The sequence below is a fragment of the Eucyclogobius newberryi genome, unplaced genomic scaffold, assembly GCF_026437365.1.
Source record: "Eucyclogobius newberryi isolate DKJ021-1_F unplaced genomic scaffold, fEucNew1.0.hap1 SCAF_12, whole genome shotgun sequence".
Taxonomy (NCBI): Eukaryota; Metazoa; Chordata; class Actinopteri; order Gobiiformes; family Gobiidae; genus Eucyclogobius; species Eucyclogobius newberryi.
The window spans coordinates 36,646,675-36,671,028 of record NW_027315746.1 but is presented as its reverse complement, the minus strand read 5'-3'; the positions used below and the strand labels follow the sequence as shown (position 1 = coordinate 36,671,028).

The following is a 24,354-nucleotide window of genomic DNA, read 5'->3' as shown; positions in this document are numbered from 1 at the left end:
TCAGAGTGTTATAAAGCTCTAAAGACACACCTCAGTGTGTTATAAAGCTCTAAAGACACACCTCAGAGTGTATAAAGCTCTAAAGACACACCTCAGAGTGTTATAAAGCTCTAAAGACACACTAACTTCTTTCCTTTTGGCAACTTCTAACTGGACTTAATAAAACTCCTCCCTCCTCGTGTGAAAGAGTCCATCATGTCCCTGAGACCAAAAGAAATGAAGGAGCGACTGAACTGTGCCTCATAGAGACTATTTCTATTCTGAATGTGACGTTTATTCACCTCAATTATGTCCAAAAGAAATAAACTCCCAAACTGAATCCACAAAGATCAGACACAAGAGGACATAAGACCATCTTTACACACAATGAGACACACACAAGAGGACATAAGACCATCTTTACACACAATGAGACACACACAAGAGGACATAAGACCATCTTTACACACAATGAGACACACACAAGACGACATAAGACCATCTTTACACACAATGAGACACACACAAGAGGACATAAGACCATCTTTACACACAATGAGACACACACAAGACGACATAAGACCATCTTTACACACAATGAGACACACACAAGAGGACATAAGACCATCTTTACACACAATGAGACACACACAAGAGGACATAAGACCATCTTTACACACAATGAGACACACACAAGAGACATAAGACCATCTTTACACACAATGAGACACACACAAGAGGACATAAGACCATCTTTACACACAATGAGACACACACAAGAGACATAAGACCATCTTTACACACAATGAGACACACACAAGACGACATAAGACCATCTTTACACACAATGAGACACACACAAACACAACTAAACAAAGATGGAATAATGAGTTTGGACGCTGAAAAGGTTTTGGATTCTGTTAGACCAGGGGTCCCCAACTTTTTTTGCCCCACGGACTGGAATAATGTGGGTTTTATTTTCAGGACCGGTGCCAGTTTATGCACCAAAGTGGGCGGGGCTTGGGCTTTCATTCGGTTCAGCTCTGAAGGCGAAATGTTCTCACAAGACGCGTTTGTACATGAAGTGTTCTGTTCCAAAAGATCTGAATGTGACTAACATAAGGTCCAGTTCCACGTGTCCTCACTGTTCTTCTGACTGAAGCTCATCACATCAGTGTGTCAGCAGAGCACCGTCATTTCCATTCTCCAACAGCTGATCCTCTTGTTGCACACGCTCCTGATCCTCTTGTTGCACACGCTCCTGATCCTCTTGTTGCACACGCTCCTGATCCTCTTGTTGCACACGCTTCTGATCCTCTTGTTGCACACGCTCCTGATTCTCTTGTTGCACACGCTCCTGATCCTCTTGTGGCACATGCTCCTGATCCTCTTGTTGCACACGCTTCTGATCCTCTTGTTGCACACGCTTCTGATCCTCTTGTTGCACACGCTCCTGATCCTCTTGTTGCACACGCTTCTGATCCTCTTGTTGCACACGCTTCTGATCCTCTTGTTGCACACGCTCCTGATCCTCTTGTTGCACACGCTTCTGATCCTCTTGTTGCACACGCTCCTGATCCTCTTGTTGCACACGCTTCTGATCCTCTTGTTGCACACGCTCCTGATCCTCTTGTTGCACACGCTTCTGATCCTCTTGTTGCACACGCTCCTGATCCTCTTGTTGCACACACTTCTGATCCTCTTGTTGCACACGCTCCTGATCCTCTTGTTGCACACGCTCCTGATCCTCTTGTTGCACGTGAAGCAGCTCAAACTCTTGTAAAAGTAAAAACAGGTGATCGCGCAGCAGTTGCAGAATTCTGGCTCAGGAGACGTGTCCTCCAAGATCCCCTCTGGCTCCTCGTCGGCTCCTCGTCGGCTCCTCGTCGGCTCCTCGTCGGCTCCTCGTCGGCTCCTCGTCTGCTCCTCGTCGGCTCCTCGTCGGCTCCTCGTCTGCTCCTCGTCGGCTCCTCGTCTGCTCCTCGTCTGCTCCTCGTCTGCTCCTCGTCGGCTCCTCGTCGGCTCCTCGTCGGCTCCTCGTCTGCTCCTCGTCTGCTCCTCGTCGGCTCCTCGTCGGCTCCTCGTCTGCTCCTCGTCTGCTCCTCGTCGGCTCCTCGTCTGCTCCTCGTCGGCTCCTCGTCGGCTCCTCGTCTGCTCCTCGTCGGCTCCTCGTCGGCTCCTCGTCGGCTCCTCGTCGGCTCCTCGTCGGCTCCTCGTCTGCTCCTCGTCGGCTCCTCGTCGGCTCCTCGTCGGCTCCTCGTCGGCTCCTCGTCGGCTCCTCGTCCGCTCCTCGTCGGCTCCTCGTCCGCTCCTCGTCGGCTCCTCGTCTGCTCCTCGTCGGCTCCTCGTCGGCTCCTCGTCGGCTCCTCGTCCGCTCCTCGTCCGCTCCTCGTCGGCTCCTCGTCGGCTCCTCGTCGGCTCCTCGTCGGCTCCTCGTCTGCTCCTCGTCTGCTCCTCGTCGGCTCCTCGTCGGCTCCTCGTCGGCTCCTCGTCGGCTCCTCGTCGGCTCCTCGTCCGCTCCTCGGCGGCTCCTCGTCTGCTCCTCGTGTGCTCCTCGTCGGCTCCTCGTCGGCTCCTCGTCGGCTCCTCGTCGGCTCCTCGTCCGCTCCTCGTCGGCTCCTCGTCGGCTCCTCGTCGGCTCCTCGTCGGCTCCTCGTCGGCTCCTCGCCTGCTCCTCGTCGGCTCCTCGTCGGCTCCTCGTCGGCTCCTCGTCGGCTCCTCGTCTGCTCCTCGTCTGCTCCTCGTCTGCTCCTCGTCGGCTCCTCGTCGGCTCCTCGTCCGCTCCTCGGCGGCTCCTCGTCCGCTCCTCGTCCGCTCCTCGTCCGCTCCTCGTCGGCTCCTCGTCGGCTCCTCGTCGGCTCCTCGTCTGCTCCTCGTCCGCTCCTCGTCCGCTCCTCGTCCGCTCCTCGGCGGCTCCTCGTCCGCTCCTCGTCGGCTCCTCGTCTGCTCCTCGTCTGCTCCTCGTCGGCTCCTCGTCGGCTCCTCGTCGGCTCCTCGTCGGCTCCTCGTCGGCTCCTCGTCGGCTCCTCGTCTGCTCCTCGTCGGCTCCTCGTCTGCTCCTCGTGTGCTCCTCGTCGGCTCCTCGTCGGCTCCTCGTCCGCTCCTCGTCCGCTCCTCGTCCGCTCCTCGTCCGCTCCTCGTCCGCTCCTCGTCCGCTCCTCGTCCGCTCCTCGTCGGCTCCTCGTCGGCTCCTCGTCGGCTCCTCGTCGGCTCCTCGCCTGCTCCTCGTCGGCTCCTCGTCGGCTCCTCGTCGGCTCCTCGTCGGCTCCTCGTCTGCTCCTCGTCTGCTCCTCGTCTGCTCCTCGTCGGCTCCTCGTCGGCTCCTCGTCCGCTCCTCGGCGGCTCCTCGTCCGCTCCTCGTCCGCTCCTCGTCCGCTCCTCGTCGGCTCCTCGTCGGCTCCTCGTCGGCTCCTCGTCGGCTCCTCGTCTGCTCCTCGTCCGCTCCTCGTCCGCTCCTCGTCCGCTCCTCGGCGGCTCCTCGTCCGCTCCTCGTCGGCTCCTCGTCCGCTCCTCGTCGGCTCCTCGTCGGCTCCTCGTCTGCTCCTCGTCTGCTCCTCACTTGGTCTTTTCCCCTTTGCAAAAATGCTCTTCAAAGACTTTTGTTTTTCACTAATTTCGCGGCTTGTGGTTCGACTGTAGAGCAGCGTGTTTGATGCGACGCATCCGTGATGTCATGTATAATACATGTATTATACATGTATAATACATGTATAATACATGTAAATATTTTAAATATTGGGGCTCTTTACGATGGTCCAAAATCAAGAATATGAATCAATGGTCATGAGACAGATCCACTGACTCTGGAGGGGTCAGACAGGGCAGTGCCTGGTCTCTCCTCCTGTTTGCTTTGCCTTTGGAAGCCATCCATCCATCCATCTTCGTACGCTTTATCCGGGGCCGGGTCGCGGGGGCAGCAGTCTGAGCAGGGACTCCCTGACTTCCCACTCCCCAGACACTTCCTCCAACTCCGCTTGTATCCGCGATCTTGTCCTTTCGGTCACTACCCAAAGCTCATGACCATAGGTGAGGTCAGAACGTAGAGTGACCGGTAAATCCAGAGCTTTGTCTTTCGACTCAGCTCCTTCTTCACTCCAACTGTCGATCTCACGCTCCATCCTTCATCACTCGTGAACAAGACCCCAAGATACTTGAACTCCTCCACTTGGGACAAGGACTCTCCACCCACCTGAAGAGGGCAAGCCACCTTTTTCCGGTTGAGAACCATGGCCTCGGATTTGGAGCTGATTCTCATCCCAGACGCTTCACTCCCAGTGCAGCTGCAGGTCCGGGTTTGATGGAGCCATCAGGAAAACATCGTCTGCAAACAGCAGAGATGAGATCCTGTGGTCCCCAAACCGGACACCCTCCAACCCCTGACCACACCCTCCAACCCTTGACCACACCCTCTGACCCCTGAACACACCCTCTGACCCTGGACCACACCCTCTGACCCCTGACTGCGCCTAGAAATTCTGTCCATAAACACTATGAACAGAACCGGTGACAAAGCGCAGCCCTGAGGAGTCCCTCATGCACTGGGAACAGGTCTGACAGACAGGGACCGGACAGCCCTGAGCAAAGGGTCCCGGACCCCGTACTCCCGGAGCACCCCCCAAAGGACACCCTGAGGGACACGGTCCAAAGCCTTCTCCAGATCCACAAAGCACATGTGGACTGGTTGGGCAAACTCCCATGAACCCTCGAGCACCCGATGGAGGGTATAGAGCTGGTCCAGTGTTCCACGACCGGGACGAAAACCACTCTGCTCCTCCTGAAACCGAGGTTCGACTATCGGTCGGATTCTCCTCTCCAGTACCTTGGAATAGACCTTACCCGGTAGGCTGAGGAGTGTGATCCCTCTGTAGTTGGAACACACCCTCCGGTCCCCCTTCTTGAACAGAGGGACCACCACCCCGGTCTGCCAGTCCAGAGGCACTGCCCCCGACCGCCACGCCATGTTGCAGAGACGTGTCAACCAAGACAGTCCTACAACATCCAGAGACTTTAGGTCCTCAGGATCTCATCCACCCCCGGAGCCACCGAGGAGTTTGCGAACAACCTCAGTGACTTCAGCTTCCTCCTCCGCCAGCAGATCAAACTCACCACCAGGTGGTGCTCTACAGCTCCGCCCCTCTCTTCACCCGAGTGTCCAAGACACATGGCCGGAGGTCAGATGACACGACAACAAAGTTGATCATTGACCTCCGGCCTGTGTCCTGGTGCCACGTGCACTGATGGACCTTGTGATGGACCTTCAATCTGGTTTCCGCAAACATCATTCTACGGAAACCGCATTGCTCAAAGTGTCCAGTGACATTATGATGTCTGCTGATTCTGGAAAATGCACTGTTTTAGTTCTGTTGGATTTGTCTGCAGCCTTTGACACTGTCGACCATCATATCCTGTTAAACAGACTGAGGGACCTGATTGGACTGTCGGGGTCAGTTCTTCATTGGTTTTCCTCATATTTATCCGGTCGGAGCTTTAGTGTTGCTGCAAACCAAATAATGTCCGACTCAGCTGATCTGTTGTGTGGAGTTCCTCAGGGCTCCGTCTTGGGTCCCGTCCTATTTCTGCTTTATATAATCCCCCTGGGAATGATCATTCAAGAGTTTAGTGATGTGTCCTACCACCTGTTCATGACGATATTCAGCTCTTTTAAACCTTCTGAGATCCAGAAGCTGAACTCCTTGGTCAGTTGTTTAGTGCAAATTAAACAATGGCTGAGTCAAAACTCTCTGCAGCTAAACGCTGACAAAACAGAAACTCTGATTATTGCCCCTGATGATGCCATTCCAGGGATAAACCAGTACTTGGGTGTTTTAGGTCAGACTGCTAAACCAAGTCTTAGAAACTTGGGTGTTGTCTTTGACAAAGACATGTCTTTAGAGCACCACTCCAAGCTGTTGACGAGGAACTGTTTCTTTCAGTTGAGGAAAATCTCTAAACTCAGGAAAATGGTGTCTCAAAATGACCTGAAACTTATAATTCATGCATTTGTGTCTTCACGTTTAGACGATTGTAACAGTTTGTTTTCCTGTCTTAACAAGAAGGAACTCTCTCGTCTGCAGTTGGTCCAGAACTCTGCAGCGAGGATCTTAACCCGCACAAATGGAAGGGCCCACATTTCACCCATTCTTAAAGCCCTTCACTGGAGCCGGTCTCCTACCGGATACAGTTTAAAATTCTTGTTTTAACTTTTAGAGCTTTAAATGGTCAGGTCCCATCGTACATCCTTGATCTGATTAAACCGTACACTCCCTCTCGCTCACTAAGGTCCTTGGAACAGAAACTGTTGCTGGTTCCTCGCACTCGTTTTCGGACCAGAGGAGACAGATCCTTCCAGGCTGTGGCCCCCAGACTCTGGAACGATCTTCCGTTCTCCTTACGGTCACTGGACTCAGTTACTGCTTTTAAGGCTCAGCTTAAAACCTTTTTATTTAGTCAAGCCTTTTAAATGCACTTGTTTTACGGACTAATTTTACTGGATATTGTTGTATATGTATTGTTCACTGTAAGTTTTTTGTGTTTTTATTGTTTTATTCTGTGTTTTGTGAAGCACTTTGTGACCTCTGTCTGTGAAAGGTGCTATAGAAATAAAATTGACTTACTTACTTGTGCTTGAACATGGTGTTCGTTATGGACAATCCGTGGCACAGAAGTCCAATAACTGAACACCGCTCGGGTTCAGATCGGGGAAGCCGTTCTTCTCAATCACCCCTCTCCAGGTGTCATTGCCCACGTGGGCGTTGAAGTCCCCCAGTAGAACAACAGAGTCCCCGGTCGGTGCACTGTCCAGTACCCCTCCCAAGGACTCCAAGAAGGTCAGGTCCTCTGCACTGCTGTTCGGCCCGTAGGCCGACACAACAGTGAGAGACCTGTCCCCCACCCGAAGGCGAAGGGACGCGACCCTCTCGTCCACTGGGGTGAACTCCAACACGTGGCGGCTGAACTGAGGGGTTATAAGCCCACACCAGCCCCGCCCACACCAGCCCCGCCTCTCCCCGCGTGTGATCGTTGAGGGGAGAAAACCTATTATAGACGTGAAGCTCACGGCGCTCTGAGGTTCGGCATTTAGCGCCTTGTCCCCTCCGAACGGCCCAAATTGGTCCCTATTCTGTTCCTGGTCTAGTCCCGGCTGCACGGGAGACGCTGAGGGGCTGAGCTCGGCCTTACTGCTACTGCTAATGCTAATGCTACGCCCTGCAGCGCGGTCCGGTAGCCCTCGAGCTAATACCTGACTGTAGCTGGACTTAAGCTCCTCTAAACAGCGGATCCGCGCTTCTAACTCCGTAACCCTGGCAACCAAAACTACCACTACACTGCACTTCACGCACCTATCATCAGAGAAGGAGCCAGGGTTCTGACTCGACATATGACAGCTTAAATAGCGGCTAGGCTAGTTCAGGCCGGAGCTAGAGAGTGAGGAGGGCTTTTAATCCACGAAATACTGAAAAGCGAGCGGTTTGAGGCTCTGGATTGTTTGCGGAGCAATCAAACTTTCACTTTCGTGTATATGATGCGTAAATAGAGTGTATAATTCGTGGATTAATTGATAAAAATCTCTAAGAACGAACAGCTCTGAAAACTCGATACACTCACCGGAAATGACGTCACCGGAAAACTCCAGGTGTCACTGTCATTGTCCACGTGGGCGTTGAAGTCCCCCAGTAGAACAACAGAGTCCCCGGTCGGTGCACTGTCCAGTACCCCTCCCAAGGACTCCAAGAAGGCCGAGTACTCTGCACTGCTGTTCGGCCCGTAGGCCGCCACAACAGTGAGAGACCTGTCCCCCACCCGAAGGCGAAGGGACGCGACCCTCTCGTCCACTGGGGTAAACTCCAACACGGCTGAGCTGAGGGGTTTTAAGCCCACACCAGCCCCGCCCACACCAGCCCCGCCTCTCCCCGCAGGCAACACCAGAGAAGTGGAGCGTCCAGCCCCTCTGGAGGAGATGGTTCCAGAGCCCAAACTGTGCTGGAGGTGAGGCCGACTATATCTAGTCGGTATCGCTCAACCTCCCGCACAAGCTCAGGCTCTTTCCCCCCCAGCGAGGTGACATTCCATGTCGTCATAAGGCGCTGGTACAGCTGGCAGCCCGGTGTAAACGCTCTCTCTTCTTTCTCACACTTATTGTGCTTTATCTCCTATATATTGTAAATATAGTTAGTATATTTTTTCTATTTTACTGTACGATAGGGACACGCGCTGGAATAGTTTTTTAATTCAACTGTTTTTGACTTTTTTCGGCTGGATTTGAGCGTTTTTCGTTGCGTTCGTTGTGTTGTTGTGACGTGAGCTAGCTCCGCCCCCCGCGCCCTCCGGCCGCGCTAAAGTACGGCGTGTCGTCGGTACACGTTTATATACACGTTTATATACACGTTTATATGAAAGAGGAACTTCACGAACGATCGCACTGACGTTCGCACGGACACGCACTGGAATCGCTTTAAATTAACTTGTTTTGACTTTATTCGGCTGGATTGAGTGTTTTCGTCGTGTCGTTGCGATGTGTCTTGGCTCTGAGTCCCCCGGCTCCGGCCCCGCCCCCCGGCTCCGGCCCCGCCCCCCGGCCGGCGCCGTACCGCGTTTACACAAAGGAGGAACTCATGAAACTGCGGAGAACAGTCGTCTTACCCGGAGATCGTCACGTTATCCCGGCGGACATCCTAAGGAAAACGCAACGAGGCAGACGGGCTGGACGTAAACTCCGAGAGAAGAGAGGGACAAACAGGAAGTCGGTTCCCGCCGTAGTCATGGGTAACGTGAGGTCCCTTCAAAATAAAATGACGGAAATAGCGAGCCTCATGCGGTCCCAGAGGATTTATAGGGACAGCAGCGTCTTGATTTTCACAGAGACCTGGTTAACAGCAGACATGCCAGACTCTATTGTAGGTTTGGACAATTTTCATCTGCTGCGGGCGGACAGAACGAGAGAATCAGGGAAGAAAAGAGGTGGAGGTCTGGCGGTGTATGTGAACACGAGCTGGTCCAAACCCGAACACTGCACAGTGAAGGAGCAGCTATGTAACAAGGATATTGAACTATTGGCTATTGGCATGAGGCCATACTATCTGCCCCGGGAGTTCTCACATGTGATTTTAATCGCAGTCTATGTGACCCCGTCTGCCAATGCTGAAAATGCTTGTGAAGCACTGCTCTCCTGCACCTGTAGGCTGCAAACACAGCATCCACAGGCTCTCTTCCTCATCTCTGGTGACTTTAACCACGCTTCTCCCTCTTCTGTTCTACCAACATACACCCAGTATGTTACCTGCCCCACCAGAGAGAATAGAACATTGGACTTGTTTTTTGCCAACACCAAAGAGGCTTATTCCTCTTCCCCCCTCCCTCCCCTGGGCAGCTCGGACCACAACCTTGTACATCTGAGGCCTGTGTATGAACCCATCGTGCGCAGGCAGCCTGTGGTGTCCCGTGAGGTGAGGATGTGGTCTGCTGAGAGCGAGGAGGCTCTGAGGGACTGCTTCAGCACCACTGTCTGGACTGAGCTTTATGACCCACATGGGGAGGACATCAACACCATCACAGAGTGCATCACGGACTACATCAACTTCTGTTTTGAGAACATTGTTCCCTCCCGGACGGTGCGGTGTTTTCCAAACAACAAGCCATGGATTAACCGTGAACTGAAGGCTCTGCTGAAGGAGAAGAAGAGAGCCTTCAGGTCAGGGAACAAGGAGGAGCTGAGGACTGTGCAGAAGGAGCTGAGGAGGAAGATCAGGCAGGCTGAGGCCGGCTACAAGAGGAGGATGGAGGAGCAGCTGCAGCAAAAGAACATTCAGGGAATGTGGAGGAGCCTGAAAACCATCTCGGGCTTCAAAATCCCCCCTGCCCAGACAGAGGGGGATCTACAGTGGGTGAATGATTTAAATGCTCACTTCTTGAGGTTTGATCGGTCACCCGCCCCTCCCCCTGCACAGCTGCATGCTCCCTCTTCCACAGCTGGACAATGCCCTGCATCTGTTCCTCTTCGCTTATCTGCCCCGGACCATCAGCTCCCCACTTCACCTCACCCATCCCCCCAGCACACAGTCCCCCTGCCAACCACTGACTGTCACAGCAGCACAGGTGAGGAGTGAGCTGAAGAGGATTAAAGTGAGGAAGGCAGCAGGACCTGATGGCATCAGCCCCAGGCTCCTTAAGTCCTGCGCAGATGAACTGTGTGGAGTTATGGAGCATGTCTTCAACATGAGCCTGAAGCTGAGGGTGGTACCACAGGTCTGGAAGACCTCCTGTCTGGCACCTGTGCCCAAGACACCGCGCCCCAAAGACCTCAACAGCTTCAGGCCAGTGGCTCTCACGTCCCACCTGATGAAGACACTGGAGCGGCTAGTCCTGGACCACCTCCGCTCCACCGTGAGCTCAGCCATGGACCCGCTGCAGTTTGCATATCGGTCTGGCATCGGAGTGGAGGACGCCGTCATCTCCTGCTGCACCGCTCTCTCTCTCACCTGGAAAAGCCTGGCAGCTCTGTGAGGATCCTGTTCTTCGATCTCTCCAGTGCCTTCAACACCATCAGCCGCTGCTCCTGAGGGACAAGCTGGAGACGGCTGGTGTGGAGTATGACCTGGCCTGATCCTGGACTACCTCACAGACCGACCCCAGTTTGTGAGAGCCCGGAACTGTGTGTCTGACACTCGGACCTGCAGTGTGGGGGCGCCCCAGGGCACTGTCCTCGCGCCCTTTCTCTTCACCCTTTACACTGCAGACTTCAGACATGACACGGACAGCTGTGTCCTGCAGAAGTTCTCTGACCACTCTGCCATCATCGGACTCATCACGGACGACGATGACGCGGAGTACAGAGGACTGGAGCAGGACTTTGTGGAACCACCTCCTCATCAACGCGGGGAAGACCAAGGAGATGGTGGTGGATTTCCGCAGACGCCACCCCACTGCCCCCTCACCAGTGAACATCCAGGGACGGGACATTGAGAGAGTGACTCATACAAGTACCTGGTGTTCATCTGAACCACAAACTGGACTGGACTCATAACACAGACGCACTGTACAGGAAGAGCCAGAGTCGGCTCTACCTCCTGAGGAGACTCAGGTCTTTTGGAGTGACAGGGCCACTCCTGAAGACCTTCTATGACTCTGTGGTGGCATCAGCTCCTGTACGGTGTGGCCTGCTGGAGCAGCAGCATCACAGAGAGGGAGAGGAGGAGGCTGGACAGAGTCATCAAGAAGTCCAGCTCCGTCCTGGGCTGTGCTCTGGACTCGGTGCAGGAGGTGGGGGACAGGAGGGTCCTGGCTAGATTCACATCTATGCTGGACCATGAGTGTCACCCCCTGCAGGACACTCTGTCTGCTGCAGGACACTCTGTCCCCTGCAGGACACTCTCTCCGCTCTGGAGAGCAGCTTCAGTGAGAGACTGATCCACCCTCGATGTGTGAAGGAAAGGTTCCGTAGGTCTTTCCTTCCTGCTGCTGTCAGACTTTATAACAAAAACTGTTAGTACTGAACACTCGTAATACTGACCTAACCTAATACTGATGTGCAATTCTGTCATATGTGTAATTGCTGTTGGAATTCATGTGGAATTCATGTGCAATCTATGTGCTGTCGTGACACATATTCATGTGCAATTACTGTCGTGATCACATGCAATGGTATTTATGTATTTATGTATTTATTTGTCTATGGGAGTTTTTATTTATTTATAGGAGATCTTCTACTGAAAGTGTTTTTCAGACTTCCTATAAGTGATCTGTTCTTCTGGATCTACCTCTGTATCTACCTGTGTTGCACCAATGAAATTTCCCCATGTGGGACAATAAAGGAATATCTTATCTTATCTTATGTCCCCAGAGTTAGTCTCTGTGTCTGGAGATCTGGTCGCCGAGGCCCCTGCCGTCGACTGCCGCCCAGATCTCTCTGCACCGGCCCCTTATGGATGCTCCTGCGGATGGTGGGCCCACGCCCCCCAATTTATTAGACGATCAAAAACTATTCACGTTGTTACAATCGATGGGACGAACATGAAGCTGCTGCAGACGATGTTCTATTGTATTTGACCAAACCAGACATTTACTCATGTGCATTCTCATGCATTTCCTTCAACAGAATAAAACATTTTTCCAATGTCTGATACAAAATGAATGAACAAAAAACTTGAGTTATAGAAATAACAATTTAAATATAGGTGCCTGTTATTTTCTTAAATGTGTTCAAGCCTCGATACTTTCTTAACGATATCGTATTAAAGCTGCTGGAATCGTCTGATACAACTTTGAATTCTCGATGGGAAGACGCCGTTGTAGAATTAAAAGCTCATTAAATTTGGATTTGTGTAATTTGTCTCCTTCATTGTGTTTCAGGGGAGATGGACCTCCACCTCCTAAAATGTCCAGATACGACAGCGGAGGCGGAGCGGGGTATGGTGGTCGAGGAGGAGGCTACAGAGGAGGCTACTCAGGAGGAGGCTACAGAGGAGGCTACTCAGGAGGAGGCTACAGAGGAGGCTACTCAGGAGGAGGCTACAGAGGAGGCTACTCAGGAGGAGGCGGGTACCGAGGAGGAGGCGGGTACCGAGGAGGAGGCGGGTACGGAGGAGGAGGAGGAGGCGGATTCGGTGGCGGCTCCTGGAGATGATGCTCTTATTTATTTTGAATGTTCTTATACTTGTGTTTTTCATCTAAACGTCAAACATTGAAATGAACACGTGAAGAAAATGTAATCAACAATATTCACACTAAAGGTCAATCTGCTGAACTCTTTTCTGAACATGTCGAACATCGACTTTAGTTTCTGTTACAAGTCGTGGAAGTCGCTTCATCGACTCGACAGATCAAATCACCTTTATGTTCTGACCTTTATGTTCTGACCTTTATGTACTGACCTTTATGTTCTGACCTTTATGTTCTGACCTTTATGTACTGACCTTTATGTTCTGACCTTTATGTACTGACCTTTATGTACTGACCTTTATGTTCTGACCTTTATGTACTGACCTTTATGTTCTGACCTTTATGTTCTGACCTTTATGTTCTGACCTTTATGTACTGACCTTTATGTACTGACCTTTATGTTCTGACCTTTATGTACTGACCTTTATGTACTGACCTTTATGTTCTGACCTTTATGTACTGACCTTTATGTACTGACCTTTATGTTCTGACCTTTATGTACTGACCTTTATGTTCTGACCTTTATGTTCTGACCTTTATGTTCTGACCTTTATGTACTGACCTTTATGTACTGACCTTTATGTTCTGACCTTTATGTTCTGACCTTTATGTACTGACCTTTATGTACTGACCTTTATGTTCTGACCTTTATGTTCTGACCTTTATGTACTGACCTTTATGTACTGACCTTTATGTTCTGACCTTTATGTACTGACCTTTATGTACTGACCTTTATGTTCTGACCTTTATGTACTGACCTTTATGTACTGACCTTTATGTTCTGACCTTTATGTACTGACCTTTATGTTCTGACCTTTATGTTCTGACCTTTATGTACTGACCTTTATGTACTGACCTTTATGTACTGACCTTTATGTTCTGACCTTTATGTACTGACCTTTATGTACTGACCTTTATGTTCTGACCTTTATGTTCTGACCTTTGTGATACTGTGACAACTTCTGATCTTGATCTGTTGTTTTTATTCAGTTCACAATGATTTTGTTTTGCCTTTTTAATGCAATTTAAGTTTATTTCGTTGAAGTGTTTTGTCAATCTAAATGAACTTAAATGGCACTAAAATGTCAAACCAGAATAACTCTGAACATGAATGTGATTTGAACACCATGAACACGATGTAGTCGCACAATCTGTTCTAGAAGTGTAGAAAAGTCGTGATTGACAGATTGATTCTGGTTTCATAAAGCAAACGTTCTGACTGAAGCATGTTTGTGTGTGATCCTTTCAAACTGAACCACTGCTAAAATAAATAAACTATAACACTATAATCGGGCGGGGCCCGGCCGGGCGGGGCCCGGCCGGGCGGGGCCGGTGCAGAGAGATCTGGGCGGCAGTCGACGGCAGGGGCCTCGGCGACCAGATCTCCAGACACAGAGACTAACTCTGGGGACATGGAATGTCACCTCGCTGGGGGGAAAGAGCCTGAGCTTGTGCAGGAGGTTGAGCGATACCGACTAGATATAGTCGGCCTCACCTCCAGCACAGTTTGGGCTCTGGAACCATCTCCTCCAGAGGGGCTGGACGCTCCACTTCTCTGGTGTTGCCCGCGGGGAGAGGCGGCGGGCTGGTGTGGGCGGGGCTGGTGTGGGCTTGCTGATAGCCCCTCAGCTCAGCCGCCACGTGTTGGAGTTCACCCCAGTGGACGAGAGGGTCGCGTCCCTCCGCCTTCGGGTGGGGGACATGTCTCTCACTGTTGCGGCGGCCTACGGGCCGAACAGCAGTGCAGAGTACTCGGCCTTCTTGGAGTCCTTGGGAGGGGTACTGGACAGTGCACAACCGGGGACTCTGTTGTTCTACTGGGGGACTTCAACGCCCACGTGGGCAATGACAGTGACACCTGGAGAGGGGTGATCGGGAAGAACGGCTTCCCCGATCTGAACCCGAGCGGTGTTCAGTTATTGGACTTCTGTGCCACGGATTGTCCATAACGAACACCATGTTCAAGCACAAGGTCCATCAGTGCACGTGGCACCAGGACACAGGAGGTCAATGATCGACTTTGTTGTCGTGTCATCTGACCTCCGGCCATGTGTCTTGGACACTCTGGTGAAGAGAGGGGCAGAGCTGTAGAGCACCACCTGGTGGTGAGTTGGATCCGCTGGCAGAGGAGGAAGCCGGACAGACTTGACAGACTTGGCAGACCCAAGCGCATTGTGAGGGTCTGTTGGGAACGTCTTGCAGAGCCCTCTGTCAGTAGGGTATTCAACTCGCACCTCCGGAAGAGCTTCTCCCATGTCCCGGGGGAGGTTGGGGACATTGAGTCCGAGTGGACCATGTTCTCCGCCTCCATTGTTGATGCGGCTGCTCGGAGCTGTGGTCGCAAGGTCTCCGGTGCCTGTCGTGGCGGCAACTCCCGAACCCGGTGGTGATGGGAGTTGGGATGTCGTCAGGCTGAAGAAGGAGGCCTATCAGGCCACTCTGGCTTGTAGGTCTCCGGAGGTCATCGACAGGTATCGGCAGGCCAAGCGAGCCGCGGCTCGTGCTGTCGCAGAGGCAAAAACCCGGGCCTGGGAGGAGTTGGGGAGGCCATAGAGGAGGACTATCGGTCGCCACCAAAGAAATTCTGGCAAACCGTCCGGCGCCTCAGGAGGGGGAAGCAGTGTCTCACCAACACCGTTTACGGTGCGGGTGGAGACCTGCTGACCTCAACTGGGGATGTCGTCGGACAGTGGAAGGAATACTTTGAGGACCTCCTTAATCCCTCAGTTACGTCTTCCGAAGAGGAAGTAGAGACCGGGGTCTCGGAGGCTGGCTCATCCATCACCCAAGCTGAAGTCACTGAGGTTGTTCGCAAACTCCTCGGTGGCAGGGCTCCGGGGGTGGATGAGATCCGCCCTGAGGACCTAAAGTCTCTGGATGTTGTAGGACTGTCTTGGCTGACACGTCTCTGCAACAGGGCGTGGCGGTCGGGGACAGTGCCTCTGGACTGGCAGACCGGGGTGGTGGTCCCTCTGTTCAAGAAGGGGGACCGGAGGGTGTGTTCCAACTACAGAGGGATCACACTCCTCAGCCTCCCGGGTAAGGTCCATTCCAAGGTACTGGAGAGGAGAATCCGACCGATAGTCGAACCTCGGATTCAGGAGGAGCAGAGTGGTTTTCGTCCCGTTTGTGGAACACTGGACCAGCTCTAGACCCTCCATCGGGAGCTCGAGGGCTCATGGGAGTTTGCCCAACCAGTCCACATGTGCTTTGTGGATCTGGAGAAGGCTTTCGACCGTGTCCCTCAGGGTGTCCTTTGGGAGGTGCTCCGGGAGTACGGGGTCCGGGGCCCTTTGCTCAGGGCTGTCCGGTCCCTGTATGACCGGAGCAGGAGCTGTGTTCACTGCAGTAAGTCAGACCTGTTCCCATGAGGGACTCCTCAGGGCTGCGCTTTGTCACCGGTTCTGTTCATTGTTTTTATGGACAGAATTTCTAGTCGCAGTCAGGGGTCAGAGGGTGTGGTCAGGGGTCGGAGGGTGTCCGGTTTGGGGACCACAGGATCTCATCTCTGCTGTTTGCAGACGATGTTGTCCTGATGGCTCCATCAAACCCGGACCTGCAGCTGCACTGGGACGGTTTGCAGCCGAGTGTGAAGCGGCTGGGATGAGAATCAGCTCCAAATCAGAGGTCATGGTTCTCGACCGGAAAAAGGTGGCTTGCCCTCTCCAGGTGGGTGGGGTGTCCTTGCCCCAAGTGGAGGAGTTCAAGTATCTCGGGGTCTTGTTCACGAGTGAGGGAAGGATGGAGCGTGAGATCGACAGGCGGATCGGTGCAGCGGCTGCAGTGATGCAGTCGCTGCATCGACCGTTGTGGTAAAGAGGGAGCTGAGCCGAAAGGCAAAGTTCTCTATTTACCGGTCGGTCTACGTTCCTACCCTCACCTATGGTCATGAGCTTTGGGTAGTGACCAAAAGAACAAGATCGCGGATACAAGCGGTCGAAATGAGTTTCCTCCGCCGTGTGGCTGGGCGCTCCCTTAGAGATAAGGTGAGGAGCTCGGCCACACGGGGGGAGCTCGGAGTAGAGCCGCTGCTCCTCCACGTCGAGAGGAGCCAGCTGAGGTGGCTCGGGCATCTGTTCCGGAGAATCTAATCTATCTCTATCTCTAATATCAGGGGTCATCTCTAATATCAGGGGTCATCTCTAATATCAGGGGTCATCTCTAATATCAGGGGTCATCAGGGGTCATCTCTAATATCAGGGGTCATCTCTAATATCAGGGGTCATCAGGGGTCATCTCTAATATCAGGGGTCATCAGGGGTCATCTCTAATATCAGGGGTCATATCTAATATCAGGGGTCATCAGGGGTCATCTCTAATATCAGGGGTCATCTCTAATATCAGGGGTCATCAGGGGTCATCTCTAATATCAGGGGTCATCTCTAATATCAGGGGTCATCTCTAATATCAGGGGTCATCAGGGGTCATCTCTAATATTAGGGGTCATCAGGGGTCATCTCTAATATCAGGGGTCATCAGGGGTCATCTCTAATATCAGGGGTCATCAGGGGTCATCTCTAATATTAGGGGTCATCTCTAATATCAGGGGTCATCAGGGGTCATCTCTAATATCAGGGGTCATCAGGGGTCATCTCTAATATCAGGGGTCATCTCTAATATCAGGGGTCATCAGGGGTCATCTCTAATATCAGGGGTCATCAGGGGTCATCTCTAATATTAGGGGTCATCAGGGGTCATCTCTAATATCAGGGGTCATCAGGGGTCATCAGGGGTCATCTCTAATATCAGGGGTCATCAGGGGTCATCTCTAATATTAGGGGTCATCTCTAATATCAGGGGTCATCAGGGGTCATCTCTAATATCAGGGGTCATCAGGGGTCATCAGGGGTCATCTCTAATATCAGGGGTCATCAGGGGTCATCTCTAATATTAGGGGTCATCAGGGGTCATCTCTAATATCGGGGTCATCAGGGGTCATCTCTAATATCAGGGGTCATCAGGGGTCATCTCTAATATCGGGGTCATCAGGGGTCATCTCTAATATCAGGGGTCATCAGGGGTCATCTCTAATATCAGGGGTCATCAGGGGTCATCTCTAATATCGGGGTCATCAGGGGTCATCTCTAATATCAGGGGTCATCAGGGGTCATCTCTAATATCAGGGGTCATCAGGGGTCATCTCTAATATCAGGGGTCATCAGGGGTCATCTCTAATATCAGGGGTCATCAGGGGTCATCTCTAATATCGGGGTCATCAGGGGTCATCTCTAATATCAGGGGTCATCAGGGGTCATCTCTAATATCAGGGGTCATCAGGGGTCATCTCCAATATCAGGGGTCATCAGGGGTCATCTCTAATATCAGGGGTCATCAGGGGTCATCTCTAATATCAGGGGTCATCAGGGGTCATCTCTAATATCAGGGGTCATCAGGGGTCATCTCTAATATCAGGGGTCATCAGGGGTCATCTCTAATATCAGGGGTACTTACTCAGCATTTAACAACTTAGAACCGACTCAAATAAAGGATTTAAAAATAAAAACAATACTGGGGCTCTTTGTGACAGCCCAACATAAAACATCTAAATAGATGAATGGTCAGTTAATGGTCAGTTAATGGTCAGTTAATGGTCAGTTAATGGTCAGACAGACTGACTTAGAGAGGGGGGAGGCAGGGCTGTGGTTGGTCCCTCCTTTAGTTCAAACCACCATCAGAAACAACTGATCTAGTTTCAACTGATGGGACAGAACTTAAACTCGTATAAACTTAATGTCAGTTTATATTAAATGGAGGTTTTTACTCTGTTGGATGCTTCAGACAAAAAACCTGACTTTAAAATCATCCTCTGACCCGCCTCATCCTGGAGAGGAGGAGCAGAAGAGGTTTATTGCCAATGAACAAAATTCACAAGATAGAAACTTGTCTTGGTGATGAACACAAAACAACATCAGATCAAATAATAATAGAATGAGAATTAAAAATAGGCTTAATATCTATTCTAAATTCTCACTTCCTGAGATCTGATCAATCACCCACCCCTCCCCCTGTACAGACCCCTCCTCCTGCACAGACCCCTCCCCCTGTACAGACCCCTCCTCCTGCACAGACCCCTCCCCCTGCACAGACCCCTCCCCCTGTACAGACCCCTCCCCCTGTACAGACCCCTCCCCCTGTACAGACCCCTCCTCCTGCACAGACCCCTCCCCCTGTACAGACCCCTCCTCCTGCACAGACCCCTCCCCCTGTACAGACCCCTCCCCCTGCACAGACCCCTCCCCCTGTACAGACCCCTCCCCCTGCACAGACCCCTCCCACTGCACAGACCCCTCCCACTGCACAGACCCCTCCCCCTGCACAGCTGCATGCTCTCTCTTCCACAGCTGGACAATGGCTCACACCTGTCCCTCTTCACACCTCCGCCCCGGACCATCAGCTCCCCACTCCACCTGGACTCACCCATCCCCCCAGCACACAGTCCCCCTGGACTCACCCATCCCCCCAGCACACAGTCCCCCTGGACTCACCCATCCCCCCAGCACACAGTCCCCCTGGACCCACCCATCCCCCCAGCACACAGTCCCCCTGGACTCACCCATCCCCCCAGCACACAGTCCCCCTGGACTCACCCATCCCCCCAGCACACAGTCCCCCTGGACTCACCCATCCCCCCAGCACACAGTCCCCCTGGACCCACCCATCCCCCCAGCACACAGTCCCCCTGGACTCACCCATCCCCCCAGCACACAGTCCCCCTGGACTCACCCATCCCCCCAGCACACGGTCCCCCTGCCAACCACTGACTGTCACAGCAGCACAGGTGAGGAGTGAGCTGAAGAGGATTAAAGTGAGGAAGGCAGCAGGACCTGACGACATCAGCCCCAGGCTCCTTAAGTCCTGCAGATGAACTGTGTGGAGTTATGGAGCATGTCTTCAACATGAGCCTGAAGCTGAGGGTGGTACCACAGGTCTGGAAGACCTCCTGTCTGGTACCTGTGCCTAAGACACCGCGCCCCAAAGACCTCAACAGCTTCAGGCCAGTGGCTCTCACGTCCCACCTGATGAAGACACTGGAGCTGGTCCTGGACCACCTCCGCTCCACCGTGAGCTCAGGTTGGCCCCTGCAGGACACTCTGTCTCCTGCAGGACACTCTGTCCCCTGCAGGACACTCTGTCCACTCTGGAGAGCAGCTTCAGTGACTGATCCACCCTCGCTGTGAAGGAGACGTTTCACAGTCTGTCCTTCTGCTGCTGTCACTCTACAACAAACACTGTCATACCCATGTGCAATACTGTCATACCCATGTGCAATACTGTCATACTCATGTGCAATACTGTCATACACATGTGCAATACTGACATACTCATGTGCAATACTGACATACTCATGTGCAATACTGTCATACACATGTGCAATACTGACATACTCATGTGCAATACTGTCATACAAATGTGCAATACTGTCATACACATGTGCAATACTGTCATACACATGTGCAATACTGACATACTCATGTGCAATACTGTCATACCCATGTGCAATACTGTCATACTCATGTGCAATACTGTCATACACATGTGCAATACTGACATACTCATGTGCAATACTGACATACTCATGTGCAATACTGTCATACACATGTGCAATACTGACATACTCATGTGCAATACTGTCATACAAATGTGCAATACTGTCATACACATGTGCAATACTGTCATACACATGTGCAATACTGACATACTCATGTGCAATACTGTCATACCCATGTGCAATACTGTCATACACATGTGCAATACTGACATACTCATGTACAATACTGTCATACACATGTGCAATACTGTCATACTCATGTACAATACTGTCATACACATGTGCAATACTGTCATACCCATGTGCAATACTGTCATACACATGTGCAATACTGTCATACACATGTGCAATACTGTCATAGACATGTGCAATACTGTCATACACATGTGCAATACTGTCATACCCATGTGCAATACTGTCATACACATGTGCAATACTGTCATACACATGTGCAATACTGTCATAGACATGTGCAATACTGTCATACACATGTGCAATACTGTCATACCCATGTGCAATACTGTCATACACATGTGCAATACTGTCATACACATGTGCAATACTGTCATAGACATGTGCAATACTGTCATAGACATGTGCATATAACTGATACAAATAGTGTTTATTTTACCATTATTAGTAGTATTATTTGTCTTATGCCAGCTATTTTTATTTTATTTTATTTCATCTTTATTTTTTATTTCCCCCCCTCCCATTCCCTATTAAGATATGAGAGGACCTGTTTACAGGAGTTTTGTTTATTAGAGTACTTCTATTAAGAGTGTTTTTTTAAGAAAAAAACTTCCTATAAGTTTTCTGTCCTTTTCCTCTGGATGTACTGCAGTGTGACACCGACATTTCCCCATTTGTGGACAATAAAGGAATATATTATCTTATCTTAATATGTTCACAAATGTACAGTAGAGTTTACATATGTAGAGCAGAAAGTGACAGTGTTTAGGAAGTGTTCATGAGTCTAACAGCAGAGGAAAGAAACTGTTCTTCTGACGAGAGGTTCTGGTCCGGATGGACCTGAGGGGAGTGGCCTCCTGCCTGAGGGGAGCGGCCTCCTGCCTGAGGGGAGTGGCCTCCTGCCTGAGGGGAGCGGCCTCCTGCCTGAGGGGAGTGGCCTCCTGCCTGAGGGGAGTGGCCTCCTGCCTGAGGGGAGTGGCCTCCTGCCTGAGGGGAGTGGCCTCCTGCCTGAGGGGAGCGGCCTCCTGCATGAGGGGAGTGGCCTCCTGCATGAGGGGGTAGTCCATGTCCAGGACGAGCAGGTCGGCTGTGATCAGACCTGCTCGTCCCAGAGTCCTGGAGACGTTCAGGTCCTGCAGAGATGGAAGTCTGCAGACGAACACCTTCTCAGCAGAGGGCGCTGTAGTCTCTGTTTGTCCCTGGCTGTGGGTCCAGCGTATCACATGGTGATGGAGGAGGTGATGGAGGAGGTGATGGAGGAGGTGAGGATGGACTCAATGATGGACGTGTAGAACTGCTCCATCATCTCCTCTGGCAGCTTGTCTTTCCTCAGCTGCTGCAGGAAGTACATCCTCTGCTGGAGCTGACGGTGGCTCCTCCCACTTGAGGTCCCGGTGATGGTGGCTCCTCCCACTTAAGGTCCTGGTGATGGTGGCTCCTCCCACTTTAGGTCCCGGTGATGGTGGCTCCTCCCACTTGAGGTCCCGGTGATGGTGGCTCCTCCCACTTGAGGTCCTGGTGATGGTGGAGCAGAGGAGGTGGAGGAGTCCACAGTGGAGATGGGGGAGTCTGTGATGGTGAGGGGGGGGGGGCTGTGACTTTCCTGAAGTCCACGATCATCTCCTCTGACTTCTGGACGTTGAACTCCAGGTTGTTACCGCTGCACCAGCCGCTCCACCTCCTGTAACAGACTCATCCCCGTCTGAGATGAGCCCCATGAGGGTGGTGTCGTCATGGTGATGAGGGTGGTGTCGTCATGGCGATGAGGGAGGTGTCATCATGGTGATGAGGGTGGTGTCGTCATGGTGATGAGGGCGGTGTCGTTATGGTGATGAGGGCGGTGTCGTCATGGCGATGAGGGCGGTGTCGTTATGGTGATGAGGGCGGTGTCGTCATGGCGATGAGGGCGGTGTCGTCATGGCGATGAGGGCGGTGTCGTCATGGCAATGAGGGCGGTGTCGTCATGGTGATGAGGGTGGTGTCATCCACAAACTTGATCAGTTTTACAGAGTCATGACTGGAGGTGCAGCAGTTTGTCACAGGGAGAAGAGCAGGGGAGAAAGTACACAGCCCTGTGGAGCTCCTGTGCTGATAGTCCCAGTGTCTGAGACATTCTTCCCCAGCTGCACACACTGCCTCTGATCCATCAGGAAGTCAGTGCTCCCCCTGCAGGTGGAGTCAGTGCTCCTCCTGCAGGTGGAGTCAGAGCTCCCCCTGCAGGTGGAGTCAGTGCTCCTCCTGCAGGTGGAGTCAGTTCTCCCCCTGCAGGTGGAGTCAGGCAGGTTGAGCCGGGAGAGCTTGTCCTGGAGCTAGATCTGTAGAAGTTGTGGTCCTGGTGGATAAGAGCTCTTCACAGGAGGAAGCACCGGAACACCTCGGCAGCCTTCAGCGTTTCAAACAAGGAAGTCTGGTAACACTATGGGACCAAAGCAAACAAAGCTGACAACCCACGCTCCCATCGGAAAACAGCCTGCAACACAAGCTAACAAAGCTAATGTGGAAAACATGGCTCACAAACCTGAGGCGGAGACGCCTCCCGCCGGAGACGTGGGGTCCTGCGACTTCTTTGCATCAGAAGGTGGAAAGAATGTCAAAATCAGAAAATGACAAATCATCTGTTATTGCTCATGATGTCCGAAATAAGACACGAAATGCAGCGTGTATTGGCTTCTAGTCAATCTTCGCTAAAAAACTGCTTAGTTTCCTCCTTTGAGTCCGTTTCTTGACTCACACAAAATCCTCACGAACAAAAACTCACTTAGTCCGTGGTGCATTTATTTCTTTTATTTTGCACAATCAAAAAGACGATGTTCTGCGATGTGCGCATGTGCGGGATGTGCGCGGTCAAAGACCGTGTCGGTCGCCCTCTGACTTCCATCTCGACCCGTCTCACCTGTTCCCATTTGACCAATTAAGTTTGGCCTACTTCTCTGGCCCCGCCCTCTCCCGCTCTGGCCCCGCCCTCTCCCACTCTGGCCCCGCCCTCTCCCGCTCTGGCCCCGCCCTCTCCCGCTCTGGCCCCGCCCTCTCCCGCTCCAGACTGAAGCATGACATAAATTATACATTTAACTTAAGGATTAGACTTTGTTAATAATTAGAAAATTAGGAATTTATACTAAAGATTCAGATTGTAATTACATTAATTTAATACTTATTTATACTTAAACAAAAAATTACTTTTCTTAATTAATTCCATTATAGCTCTAACACAGCGTGATATGGATTCAATTAGAGCAGAGGTGATCGCTGCAGTGTCTGCTGCAGTCGCCGCTGAGCTGAGAGCAGGAGGAGTAACAGGAGCACTCATGGAGGAAGTGGAGCAGCATGTTTCAGATAATACGGACGATCTGCAGACAGAAAGGGCCCAGAAGGAGGCGCTGTGGGCCAGAGTGACAACGTCACTATAACCTGAGGCTTGTGGGTGTAGGAGAAGAAGGAAAGGAAACAGAAATCTTTTTGGAGAAGATTATTCCTGAGCTCCTTGATGGCTCAGGAGTTGAAGCCCCTCCCATCACAATCAAAAGAGCACGTCACCAATGGCAACCAAGACCAGCAGCTGATAAACCACAAGGCCTGATAATGAGGTTTATTAACGATCGTGTGAAGGAACGTGTCCTGAAGGCTGCAAGGGTTAAAGGAGACCTCCAGGGTTAAAGGAGACCTCCAGGGTTAAAGGAGACCTCCAAGGTTAAAGGAGACCTCCAGGGTTAAAGGAGACCTCCAGGGTTAAAGGAGACCTCCAGGGTTAAAGGAGACCTCCAGGGTTAAAGGAGACCTCCAAGGTTAAAGGAGACCTCCAGGGTTAAAGGAGACCTCCAGGGTTAAAGGAGACCTCCAGAGTTAAAGGAGACCTCCAGGGTTAAAGGAGACCTCCAGGGTTAAAGGAGACCTCCAGGGTTAAAGGAGACCTCCAGGGTTAAAGGAGACCTCCAAGGTTAAAGGAGACCTCCAGGGTTAAAGGAGACCTCCAGAGTTAAAGG

General features: G+C 51.9%; 1 protein-coding gene across 1 annotated transcript in view; it reads left to right on the top strand.

The window, feature by feature from the left end:
- dhx9 (DEAH (Asp-Glu-Ala-His) box helicase 9) overlaps nt 1-12,598 on the top strand; it is a 90,028-nt gene extending 77,430 nt beyond the window's left edge. Inside the window, exon 27 of the mRNA XM_072440521.1 lies at nt 12,325-12,598. Within this exon, the coding sequence (XP_072296622.1) occupies nt 12,325-12,598 (274 nt within the window). The remainder of the gene's footprint in view (nt 1-12,324) is intronic.
- Nucleotides 12,599-24,354: the final 11,756 nt, after the last annotated feature.